This window comes from Artemia sp. Qi Xiang Cuo, chromosome 2, assembly GCF_049724085.1.
Source record: "Artemia sp. Qi Xiang Cuo chromosome 2, ASM4972408v1, whole genome shotgun sequence".
Taxonomy (NCBI): Eukaryota; Metazoa; Arthropoda; class Branchiopoda; order Anostraca; family Artemiidae; genus Artemia; species Artemia sp. Qi Xiang Cuo.
In genome coordinates, this window is record NC_142795.1 from 65,611,209 (window position 1) to 65,625,048 (window position 13,840).

Below are 13,840 nucleotides of genomic sequence, written 5' to 3' on the forward strand. Positions count from 1 at the left end.
ACGTTGCAGTTTATTTCAAATTCAACACTATTTTATTTTGGTTTAGGCTACTTTTTTTTGATTTCCATAAATTTGTTTTGGCAACAAATTTTAACCATTAAGATTAATCGAAGCAATAGTTACCATTCCTACAACAGCTTCAAAAGGTAATTTTTTCTCACTTTGAGCTATTTTTTTTCAAAGTCCTTTTTCAGTTATCGGTTACTACGGTCTAGCGTTTGTTCTTTAATAGGCTGCCCGGAAAGGGGGGTAGCCGCAAAATGGCCAAACGAGATCAAATTAATTCATTGGTTATCATGTAAACGTAAACTTTTCTTGAGCATCTATATCCTCAATTTTCCAGGATTATGATTAAAGCTGCTTCACTTATGGAAAATCTGTTAAATTACGGCTGCTAATTCAGGACATAATATGACAGACTACCTTAAGAAATTAGAATATTTAACCGTTTTTTTTTCGGTAAAGTTAAATAAGAATGTAGCACATTCTTTTTTATTTGATGGCACAAATAAAAATCAGCTATTTTATTAATGCAATAATCCATATTTTGCATTTACGAAATTCATGTACTTTATTTAGCAATATGATAAAACCAATTAACTCACTGTTTTTTGTTGTTTAGTCAGAATATGCTGCTCATTATAATAAAAAAATATAATCTTACTTGTTTGATTATAAGGGGATATTTCGTGATCCTTTGCACTGGTTGTAGCAGAAAAGCAGAAAGTGGCAGGCCTTTTGACTTTGGATGTTGTTGACAGCGCTTCAAGAGATCCCGAAAGGTGTATGAATTTTCGACCATATTTTGAATAAAAGCTGCAGCTCCAAGCTGACGACTGCAGTATCGAATGTACGGTGACATGTTTGGCAGCTAAAAAGGATTTTTAAGTTTTTACTCATTGTGTTAGTCCTGTACGCACAAAGTATGTCAGAAATGTAGAAAATATTTAAAAACTCTCCAAAAAACGTCTACATAAGAAGTACTTGACTCACGAAGGATTTACAACCGTTCCTCAGGCACAAAAGACAGTGCAAGACACATCTTTTCATGATGCAGCTTTAAAAACACTACCGTAGTGCATAAGGCTCACTCAAACCATTTGAACGAGGAAATGCGTAAAAAAGAATACACGAAAAACAGCTCTGAACAGCATTGAAAATTCATCTGTAATGATGGGTAAAACCTAACGAGTAAAATGGATATAAAACTAGAAAAATATCAGGTACGCATGCTGCGCTGCAATATTTATCCAAAATAAATTTGGATGTTTTCGTAGTCTGCTTCATTCGACGAGTCTTGAAGAACTACGTATATGGAGCCTCTAGCCAAATTTACCAAAATTGTCAAATGGCAGGTGCAAAAACGAAAAAATCCAAATATTATTAGATGAAAAATAAGAGATTCTAAAGCTAATATATTTTTAAAGAAATAAAAGACTGTTCCTTAGCCTAGACCTGCATTAGTATTTTCATAATAGAATTTATTAAAATATCTATTTATATTTTTTATTCTGAGATCATTCATCCGACTTGCGGCCTACTTTATAATGAAATAAAACATAAACATGAAGAAGAAGAAGAACCAAAAAAAAAAGAAAATGAGTAGGCACTTACACTCTCACACAAGATGTCTCCGATCATAAGCACAATTCCGTTCTGAGAATTCTTTTCTCGAAGTTGAAGGGCCCTGAAATCAAAATATTTATCCTCAACTGTAATAATAACTACTCTTTCTAGTAATCGTCGGTTTTGAATTACAATAAGCGATTAAAAGTCAATAAGGAAATATAGTTATATAATATATATCTGAGAGTTCAATATCCCCATCAATCTACCCTAAAAGCTTCAAATTAGTACTCTGAGTAATTCTTAAGATACCATAGATATGTCATTTTGACAACCTGAATACAAGTACTGAATTTCAATTTTATTTCAACATCCACTCAAAATTTACTGAAAGTTTCACCTTAATATCTTTAAACGTTCCTATGGTATTGCAGATACGCCCCTTTGACAATCTGGATGAACAGGGCGATTTTTACTTAGTTTAACATGCCCTGAAAGCTTCAATTTTGTACCTTTAGCTGTTCTGAAATATGACATATATTCCCTATTGACAGCATAGATGTATATAGCGTCTTTTGATTTAGTTCGACAAGCCCTATAAGTTTCAACTTAATATCTTCGGAAATTCCTGAGACATTGCAGATGATGCAACCTAGACATGAAAATTATCTTGATTTAGTTCAAGATGCCCTGAAATTTTATACTTAACACCATTAGCCGTTCCTGATAAATTGCAGGTACAACCTTTCAGCAGCCTGGATGCACATAGTGTCTTCGAATTAGTTCAACAATCACCTCAACATTCTCTCAAAGTTTCAATACCCTTAGGCCGCTCCTGAGATACTTCAGACATGGGGCCCATAAGCGGGGGGGGCCGGGGACCCCCGCCCCCCCCCCCTGGCTGAATAATGCTGGCTTAGTTTTTTTACTTAGTTTGCTGCCTTAGTTTGCCCCCCCCCCCCTGGAATTCAGCTTATGGGCGCCCATGACTGCAGATACAAGCTTTTGTCAATCTGGATTCTTGTAGGGTCTTTTGATTTACTTCTATAGCCTCCTAAACCCCCATGAAAGTCTAAACATAATACGCTTAAACGTTCCTAAAATTTTGCAGATACACTTTTTTGACAACCTAGATGCATGTAGTGTGTTTTCAGTTAGTTCCAATTTCCATGAAACATTCAAATTGATAACCTTAGCAGTTCCTGAAATATTGTGGATATGACTTTTAAACAACTTATATGCACATATTGTCTTTTGATTTAATCAAACACACCCCTCAATCCTTTTTGAGTTTCAAATTAATATTCTTAGCCTTGAAATTGCAGATGCGTTGCTTTGACAACCTAGATAAAGATAATATGTTTTGCTTAAGTTCAACACCCCCCTTAACATCTCCTGAAAGTTTCAACTGAATACCTTTAGTCGTTCCTGAGATATTGCAAATATACTCTTCTGACGACCTTCATAAACATCACTTTTTAATGCCTTGAAAGGTCCAACTCAATACCCTTGGCTGCTCTGGAGATATTGTAGATTCTATCTTTTGGCAACATGGATGTACGTCTTTTGTTTTAATTCAACCTCCCCCTCAACATTCTCTGAAAGTGTCAGCTTTAATATATTTAACTGTTCCTGGGATATTGCAGACATATCATCTTGACCTAGATGCACTTAACAGTCTTTTGATTTACTTCACTACCCTTCTAAACATTCCATAAAGTTTTGACTTAATACCCTTAGCCGTTTCTAAGATATGCACATCCGTAGTTTTGGCAACATGGATGCACATAGCCTCTTTCGATTTAGTTCAGAATATCCCTTAACATGTCCCCTCAATCTTGTGCATTAGTTGCGCAATACGCATGCAGAAAAAAAACATGATTCTAAGACTAATTTCCCCCATAAGTCAAATCATAGTGACATAATTCAAATACCTTAATAGCTTGTTACTGCTTCCAATTAGATCTTCCCAGTTGACAAAAATGTCAAGCATTTCTTCTTCTGTAATTACACGAGACTCTGCTATGGGCTTCTCAAAAACCTATGCAAAAGAGAAACAGAAAGTATTATATCTCAAACAAATTCAACAAGCTTTCCGTGCTGAACGAAAAATAATCCAAACATCCTTATTCATATGCTAGAAATGATGGAATAAGTTAACGAAGACACAAAATAATGATTCAAAGACATGAATTATTTGAATATACAACGCGTAAAAGGGTTAACTAAAGAAAGTGACCATGTAAGAAGACGTAAACTATCTAATATTGGGGATTTCCCTATATGTGTATAATTTTGTAAAACTAGCGCTTTGCTGAAAATACAAAACCAGCGCAACAAAACAGGCTAGTCAAAACAATGTTTCAGTATCATGTGCAAAAACAAATTTTCATTTAATCATGGATATGTACAATGAGAACTTAGGTGTAGTTCAAAAGAGTCATGCCATCGAAATCAAAATATTCTCCTCAAAAAATGAATATATCAGTTCTGGTCAATCATTTAACAGTGCATGGGAAGTAACTAAATGTCTCTATTTTAGTTATGCTTATTAAATATCAAAAACGTCTTACAATTTTCAATTAAATCAAGCAGTGAAATGGCAAGGTAAATCTCTCCAAAGTCTGATTACTTAGGCGATTTGAGTATCCTAAATAAAAAACTAGCAAAATGAATGCATTTTTGAAAGATTTGAAGATTCAGGATGCCAGATTATTTTGAAAATAAACGTCAAATTGGGAATAAATGAGAATGAAAAAGTGATCTTAGGTACAGATAGAGTTCAGCTTTATTACATAGGTAGTATTGTCCGCAAAAACTAGAGTGCGGATAAAATATAAGAAGTAGAATAGGGACTATGTGTGATATTTTGGACGGTTGTGAAAATTTGATGGAATAGAGAAATAACTCTTAAAACTAGGATTAGGATACTAAAGGCCACAGTGCTTACGGTTGTAAAGTACAGCTCAGAAAGCTGGGTGCTTCTTAATCTTGAGGAGGATCTGAGAGATACAGGAGTCGTCTAAAGGTAGTTTTAGACACACGTTTGACCAACTACATATGAAACCTTAGAAAACATGGATGGATCTCAATGTCAAATGCTATATAAAGAGAAAGGTTGTTATATCTGGGCTACATTTTACGAAGCTTTTCGGCTAAGCTAACTGGAAGCAAACTAAAAACAGAACGTCCTCGAATGGGGTGGACCTCAACGGAGTAGAGAGTTTAAGGGAGGGATTAGAGCGAAGCTCTGCACAGAGGGGATAGAAAAACGTAGATACTTAAGTTGTGCTTAGGTCGCTTTATGCAGCAATGAGTAATAGTTTGATTTTGCGCGACCAACCTGTTATTTATAAGCCAAAGCCAGAGATGGACTATTGGTTGACTATATTTATGACTTTGAAAAAGTAGAATATATATGTTTCAGCATTTATTTCTGTTTCTTCGTCCTATTTTTTCACTTTTTTTAGATGATTCCGACAGTCTTCCAGCATTTAGTCAAATATGAGATAGCAAAAACTTTAAAAAGAAGAAGAAATCATCAGAGATAAAATAGATGTATACCTCAATGACTGTTGTTAGATCTTGAACAAAGCTTTCCTCGGTCGAAATTAGTTCCTTTATAGACGCCTGACGTTTACTTTCTATGGGGTTGAGGTCAGCTGATTTTGAATGCGATTTTCCACTCGGCGAATCAGTTGCTACAAAATATTTGAGGTCATTAACGGCGAATTTACATGATCTGCAAACATCGACGTAAACAGAAATACTTGTGATTTTTTTAATTAAACGGAAGAATTTTTTTATAAAAAAATTTAAGTCACTTCAGATGAAAACTTTATAGTTTGATTTACGTTAAAATTCTCACCGTGTATTTCACACCCTGATTTCTACTCACAGCTATTAAGCCAAAAAACAAATCTAGAGACTTGTGTTTGATGCTAAAACGAATCACATGATCATTTAAAACCAGCATAATAGAGCAAGAGTGCAAAAAAGTATAAATATATTTCTCTACTTTTTATTGCTAAAACGAAGAAAGCATGTAGTGGTAAGAAAAAGATACCTCGAGTCTCGATTCCCAAACTAAAAAGGAAATGTTTGAAGATGACTTTGTGAATTTTGGCTTTCATAGATGTCAGCAATAATCCCTGTCCTTAGGGAAAGGCAGAGCTACACTAAGCTCTGCAGTTAGTTACAATCGTATAAAAAATACTGGTTTGGCTATTAATTTGCAGCTTAAATTTGAGCCATATTTTTCCTAAAATGATTTCATGCAAAATTTTACCCATTTTTCGTAACAGTAATATTATTCTTGACAGTTTTCTTAAGAGACTATGTCTATAGCTATCCTTTGACTTTTGGCGCAAATTCTTCAAAAAATGCTCATTTTCTTGAACTAAATCACTTTTAATTTGCTTAAATCTTTTCCTTGTTTCGTATGAAAAGTACAGAATTTTTCCAACCACAAATTCTAAGTCTTTGTTACAAATTAGGTAAAAACCAAGTTTTTTTTTTCAAATGAAAGTAGAGTGGCATAGAAACTTAAACGAACAGAAATCATCCCATACATGAGTTAGCTGTCCCCCTCCCCCACTATTCAGGGTAATTGCTAACTTCTGCTTATCCGAAAAGAAATTTCTGGGGGGTCTACCTCTCCCCCTTCATCCCCCTCCCTTTTTACAAACAAATTTTTACAGTCCTTCCCTCAAAGCACTTTACTGGTGCCGTAATAAACTGGATAACTGCCAAAAAATCGCCAGGGGTTTCTCAAATGAATTAGAATAATTTTGGTGTTCTGAATCTGAATATCACATTCATTTTGCTGAATCAGGTCAAATTTTGGAGATATAGCCATAGGCCTACCTGACGAGCTATATATATGCTAATATCAGGGGTTTTGAGTTCAATCATACTTTTCTTGAAGAATATATCGAATTACAACATTATTTTATTTCTCTTAAGTAGTGTATGCGTGTATCACGTATAGTGTATCACATGTATGCGTGATTGCAAGGTCATTTGATTGACCCTTAGCCAATCAAATTGATTCCAAATTTCATTGCCTGATATTAACCTGCATTTTTCAATTTCTTTCACTTGATTGATATGCCTTTAGCGCGACGGTCATGCAGGAATGATCCTGACGTTTACTGCTTCATTTGTGGAGATTACCCGCTGTCCGTGGACAGGAGGAACATCACAGGATTTGCAAAGCACACCTACGAGGCTTACTTTGAAGTCAAACTGGGTGACCATGATAAGTCTTGGGCACCGCACACGGTACAAACGTGGAATACCACCGGTGGTGGACGAAGGGCGCGAAACCTGCACTGAAGGTTGGGATTCCGATGGTTTGGAGGGAGCCGTTAGATCTTGCATTGGATTGTTACTTCTGCGCCATCAATATCATTGGCATCAACTGGAAGAATCGACACAGCCTCCAGTGCCCCGACCTTCCATCAGCCCGCCGTCCAGTTGCTCACTGTGAAGAAAGTCCTGCACCAGTGTTCACATAGCTTCGCGACAGCGACGACAAGACCACCAGTGTAGACGAGGGAGGATATACAGAAAAGGAGTATAAAGGACAAAATGGTCTGCAGCCCTTTTCACAATGTGAGCTTGATGATCTGGTTCGGGATCTCAGCTTGTTGGAAACATCCTGCAAGCTGTTGGCCTCCAGACTCAAAGAGAAGGCAAGGCATGAGGACTATATGGACTATTTCTGCCAGGAGGAAGACTTCGTGTACTGCCAAGATGTCACCGGTCTTCTTGGTAAACTCGACGCTCCTCACCACGATCCGAGAGATTGGCGGCTCTTCGTTGACAGCAACAAGCGCTTTTTGAAGTGTGTGCTCGACAAAATCCAATATGAGCAGTACCAGTAGATCATCTACATCAACTTCAAGACGGTGAAATTTCTGCTTGGTCAGTAGTCCGGGTCCACAAAGTATCTTTGCTTTATATGTATGTGGAACATTCGAGACAGATCCCAGCACTATGTAAAGAAGGAGTGGCAAGCACCAGAGCAGTTAGTACCTTGGGCGAGAAACATCATAAACGAAACTCTTGTTGACTGGGAGAAGATATTGATCCCACTGCTACGCATGAAGCTTGGATTAATGAAGCATTTCACGCGCCCTCTGGACAAGGAGGGAAGTGTTTCACCTACCTGTACTGAGCCTTTCTTCGACTGACCATTGAAAAACTGAAGGCCGGCATTTTCGATGGCCCACAGATACGGCAGCTCATAAAGGACACAAGTTTGAAAACTCAATGAACACGCTAGAGTGCTCCACGTGGAAATCGGTTGTGCAGGTGGTGAACAAAATCCTTGGGAATATGAAGGCAGCAAATCACACCATACTCATCAGCAGCATGATAGAGGCCTTCCAAAACTCGGGTGTTTGATGAGTATAAAGATGCACTTCCTGTTCTCATATATGGAGAAGTTTCATGAAAACCTTGGGGCGATGAGTGACGAGCAGGGAGAAAGGTTCCATCAGAGCATGCGCCAAATGAAGGAGAGGTACCAGTGAAGGTGGGACGCAGTCATGATGGTGGATTACTGCTGGTTGCTGAAGGAACAACCCAGCAGCTGCTCACGGACGGGAATCAAAGAAACACCGATTTATGTCATAAACTCTAAAACTTTGAGTTTGGATACATTGACTGTTATTTCTTCAAGAGAACGGAAAAAATCTCCAGTTGTTTCTCAGCTGATGATCCGCAGAATTTTTTTTTACAAAAAATAGATTTTTTGAAATATCTGTAGAAAAAAAAAACGACCTGATTGAGCAAAACCAAGGACATGTTCCGACTCAGAGCATCAAAATTAGTCTAACTCAGCTGGAAAACCCTTGACGATTTCCAAAAAAGTGTTGTTGTTACCCAGTGTTATGAGTGCAACAAATGTAGTTAATGGGTAATTGCCAGTGTTGTATTACTGATTGCCTTTGAAGACATTTACATAGGAAAATGTATTGATTAAAAGAATTGCTCGTCAATAGCTCTTCTATTCTTGAGAGGTTAATGAAATTCCATTTTACCCCATTTAATTTGACCTTGTTTGAGCAGTCACTGTTAAACCATTGGGACCCAAAAACAAAAATCTAACGTTAAAAGCGGGGAGTGAAGAGGTGAGGGGGCGACCTCCCTTATATACGGAATAATCTATGTTCGTTTTAAATTTTAACGTCACGTGTTTACTTTCACAGACAGAACAGTAGCACTGCCTAAGTAAACAGATATTTTAGTCTTTTACCAAGACCACTTCGTATGAAAAGAATAACCGAAGAAACTTAGGAGGCTCATTCACTTGAAAAAATAAAAGAATTTGTCAACGACAAGATGGACGTCGAGATCACAGAGTTTGACAGCACTGTGGACCAGCTTAGACACCATTGTGGAAGTCCTCGAAGAGCTAAAAGAACAAAATGGGGACAAAATTATAAAAGAAAAAGCCAAAGTTCTGTACCACCGCATAACCTGCTTTGACTTTATTCTGACGCTTGGGTTCATGCGCCAGGTCATGTGCAGGACGAAGGTTCTTGCGGAAAAGTTGCAGGCTGAACACCTCGATCCAATGACTGCTAATGAAAAACTCTGGGCGACACGCGATATCTTAGATTCTCTCCTCGAAGACCCGGATCATTATACAGGCAAGTCGTGTAAGAATCATCGGTATCATGGTTGTGGAGATAGATGAAACCTAGTAAAGAACCAACCACGACATATAGTAACTAGAAGTTAAGAAAAAACAAAAAATTGTTGAAAAGTTGATTTGTCGGGGTATGGTGTCATATTTGACTTACTTAGCTGCCCAATTCTTTCAGGTTCGTCTCTTACTTTTCCAACTTGCACTATTAATTATTAATCCCACTTGCACTATTTTAAGCTAAGCAGCCGTTGACCCCAAAAGATGTGAACTCTGAAAAAGTACAGCTAGGGCGTTAACTCTTACTTCCCACAAAGATTGTTTGAGATTAGTGTTGTAACTGGTAAAATTGGTCACGGTAAAATTGGGTATTTTACGTATTTTACCCTAATTTTACGGACCCCCATAAAATTGGTATTTTACTTATTTTACGTATTTTACATAATTACGTATTTTATCTATTTTACCGGTATTTTTCGTATTTTACCGATATTTTATATATTTTACAGACATATTTTACGACGGCTCGCAATTTTCAGAGCACAAAAGTGTGAAGAGGCTGACAAAAAAGATTGAATATGATTTTGTTTTGTTTATAGTTGTATTCCTCGGTTTAAAAAGTGTCCCTACGAGGTTTGTCTGACTTAGGTCTCTTGTTATCAGAGCGGTAAAATGTATTATAGTCCATGTAATTATAATTTTAAAATGGTGAAATATTAGCTGACATGAAGTTATAATTGTTCTTTGAGATCTTAAAAACAGAAAGGACAAGAAACAGGGTTGACATATGACAAACAAGAAAAAAATAATAAAACTAAATAGCCGAGAAAAATAAGGGTAATGTCAGCCAGCAGACAAAAAGAAGCAAAAATGATAGATGTAGATATTTCGTCAGGGACTTCCGCCCGGCCGTCTTCAATGCTCAAAAAAAGAAGGAATACTAACCTTTTGAATTAACTCTAACTGAGCAGAAAAAAGACTAAATCAAACAAATCAAAAAACCAAGTCAGAATAAACCAAAGACTATTCACCAATTAGATTGGGCAAGATTCTCTGCTTAGTGATTGACTTAGCTTGTCTACTGACTTAACTTTCATTAAAAATGTGGCGAGATGATCTTCATTTTAACTGAAGAAACAAATGCTTTTTGAAAAATTTAATTTTAAATTGTAATACACTGGGTTTAAAGAAACATCTCTAGTATCTCTACTTAAAGAAAGGTCTCTATTTAGGGATTTTTTTGAATTTCAGTTGCCTTCCTAAAAGAATATGGGAAGACATTCACTTCATCCTCATAAAAAAGAACTACATGATCTGGATTTACAACAATGTGGAGGGCCAAAGCAGAATCAATATCCTCATTTTTATTTTAAATTTCACATCTCAGAGAAATCTTGTATTCATGCCGTCTTTTCCCGGAAGTCGGCGTTTACCCCTTCTCCCTAGAAAATACACCCCACGACATATCCCCCTCCCCCGCGAAAAATTGTCTCCTATTTTCCCCTTGAATAATTACAGATTTTCATTAGAAGGGAAATTCTAATTTCTACTCTCCTGTTTAAGTCAGGGGCAACCGTATTGCATTTCCTACGGTAAAGACCCATAAGGGTTTTATGCATTACTATTTGTTCATTTTATTTTTCCCGGAGGCTTTTCATGTGGAATGGGTGGTCGAATAACCTTTGGAGGGGGCTCAGTCAATTGGAAATTGAAGGTTCCATCGCCCCTTTCTAAGATTAATTCTGTTTTTCAGCCATATTCAACCGAATGAGTTGTTACAGCCTGCAGTGTCTTAAAGAAATTCTTATTCTAGTTTAATGGCCCTTGTTCTTCAGCGGTTGTTTTGAATGAATCTTCAGATAAATACAGAATTAGTTCTAAGGGTGAGACAATGGGAGGGTGGAAGTAGAAATTGATATACAATCCTCAGGGCAATGTCCAGGACTTTTGTTTGGGGCTTTGGGAAAGGCACGATCACTTGAATCTGAACCTAAGTCTGAAATTTAGGAGCTAGATCTGCAAGCAAATCCTGTTGAAGACAGTCTTATTGACTGTGAAAGTGACTGAATGTTCCGCTCTTATGATCAAGCGCTAGTTAATCAAAGTCATCAAAATATTAAAAAACTCTTTTTTAATTGTATTCGGTACTTTTATGAATAAATAACATGTATATGATATGAGGAATGTGGCTGAATACAGCTATTCAAATATGCAAGGCTGTTAGGAAACATTTCTTAGGTTTAAATGTAGAAAAAAATAACTATTAGGATTTTACTCCCAAATAATGGTAATATTATTTTTTTTTATTCATTTTTTTACAAAATGGATGTCCGAAATCAGGCACTGTCAATTGCTGAGGTATTACCCTAGGCACAAGATTACCAGAGGGATAAACTACACGGTTAATTAAACTGATGACACTCTTGATGAAGGGACATTAGCTTTTCTAAGCCCAGGAAAATCAGAATCATTAAAAAATTTCATTAAAAGCTGTAAGTGATTGTTAAAAATAAATGCTCAACTGGTCTTGTAGCTACAGGGCAACTCTAAAACACTAATTTTGCCCTTTATTTCCTAGAGAGTATCTATTTTACCTTATTTTACCAATTTTACCCTATTTTACCAATTTTACTTACCAAGTTTTTATTTTACAGTAATTTTACAACACTATTTGAGGTGCAACAATTTCTATTGTTAGTTGTCTTAACGAGAAGAATTTAGGCACCCTCCCCTTTTATCTTTCCATGGAGGTTGGATCAAGCTTTGATCCCCTACCTAGAGCCACAACTAAAACAATAGCTCTTACTTCCAAACTAAGTTTGGCAAACATTTTTACGATTCCTTTGACAGATGCCCTTATGCGGAAACTTTATGATCCCTTACTCCGCAGCAAATTGACAAACTGGCATATGCAGACGATATTGTGAAACTTAATAGCCTATAACACTTCTTCAAGCAAATACTGATGAACTAGTGTCAGCAGCTGAATCGTTTGGGATGATCATAGATACAATTAAAACCAAGGTCATGCAGGTATTTCGCACCCATTCATTCAAAGCTGCTCATATAACGATCAATGGTGATCCAGTTGGAAACGTCGAGTCCTTTGCCTAACTAGACAGTCTCTTGACTCCTAACAACGGTCTCTCAAAATCGATTAGGCAAAGACTTGGCTTAGCCAGTTCCAGCTTCAGAGGCGTAAAACCAAGGTATTGTCGACATCTTCAAAGGTTCGACTCTTTATTCACTAATAATTCCCGTTGCTTTATACTCAAGTTAAACTTGGACAATAAAGACTGATGATGAACGAAGCATCTCTGCATTTGAAACCAAATAGCTCCGCCGCATACAGGAGATAACCTAAGCAGAACGAGCATCAAATGCAAACCTCTATGGACTCCTCCTTTACTCTCACGCAATCATAAAACGGATCAAAACTCAACCCCTCCGCTGGCTTGGGTCTCATCGTCACTTTATACTCAAGTGAAACTTGGGCAATAAAGGCCAATGATGAGAGAATAATATCTGCATTTGAGACCAAATCTCTTCGCTGTATATCGGATATCACCTACGCAAACCGAATATCAAATGAAAACATCCGTAAAGTCCATTGTTAATCTCACGTCATCACTAATCAGATAATAGTCGACAGCTCCGCTGGCTTGGCCACACTCAACGAATCTCAGCCAACCAGCTATCAATAATCATCTTCGAAGGACGAGTACACGGCACGTGCCCTCAAGGCCAACCTCGCAAGAGATGGATTGATAACTTCCATACCTATAGCCACAGCAGTCAGATTGCATCAAGACACCCTAAAAACCCAACTAGGAGGCTAACTTCTACTTCCTATCTGACAACCCCCTCTTGTGGATATAAAATTGTGAGAATTCCAGAAAAACCTCCCTTCTCCCGTCTATGAGTCGGATTGCCACTAGTTTCAATTTTCTTCTTGACCAGATCTTTATATACATAAATAAAAAAAAACAAGTTTTTTAAACTGAAAGTAAGGAGCAACATTAAAACTTAAAACGAGCAGAAACTATTTCGTATATGAAAGGGACTGTCCCCTCCTCAACGCCTCGCTCTTTATGCTAAAGTTTTTTATTGTTTTAAAAAATAAAGTTATGAGACAGAGTCAAACTTTAGCGTAACGAGCGAGGCGTTGAGGAGAGGACAGCCCCTTTCATATACGAAATAATTTCTGCTCGTTTTAAATTTTAATGTCGCTCCTTACTTTCAGTTTAAAAGACTTGTTTTTTTTTATTTAATTTCTGATCGTTTTTTAGTTAATGCAGCTTTTATTTGCATAAAAATTTTACTTTTCTTTTACTAAATGGATGTCTTTACAAATTAACTTACGTAACTAACTTCTATATTCGTATATTTTTCTTCTGGCAAAAAATAGAAAGTTACAGATTTTTGCAGATATGAGCTTGAAACCTTTGTAATAGGGTTTTCTGATACGCTAAATCTGAAGGTGTGATTTTCATTAAACTTCTTTCACTTGTAGGGGATGTTTCCCCCCTCTTTAAAAAATCAGGTAAATTTTCTCAGGCTTGTAGCCTTTGATGAGTAATGCTAAACTTAATAAAAATTTTTATATTTAGGATCAGC

General features: G+C 36.8%; 1 protein-coding gene across 4 annotated transcripts in view; it reads right to left on the reverse strand.

Moving 5' to 3' along the window:
• Positions 1-13,840, reverse strand: part of Dap160 (dynamin associated protein 160) — a 138,665-nt gene that overhangs the window by 35,784 nt on the left and 89,041 nt on the right. For all 4 annotated transcript variants that reach the window (XM_089102524.1, XM_089102517.1, XM_089102515.1 and 1 more), the window contains 4 exons: positions 5,131-5,267; positions 3,501-3,607; positions 1,615-1,687; positions 665-871 (listed from right to left, as the gene is read on the reverse strand). In XM_089102524.1, the coding sequence (XP_088958650.1) occupies positions 665-871; positions 1,615-1,687; positions 3,501-3,607; positions 5,131-5,267 (524 nt within the window). The remainder of the gene's footprint in view (positions 1-664; positions 872-1,614; positions 1,688-3,500; positions 3,608-5,130; positions 5,268-13,840) is intronic.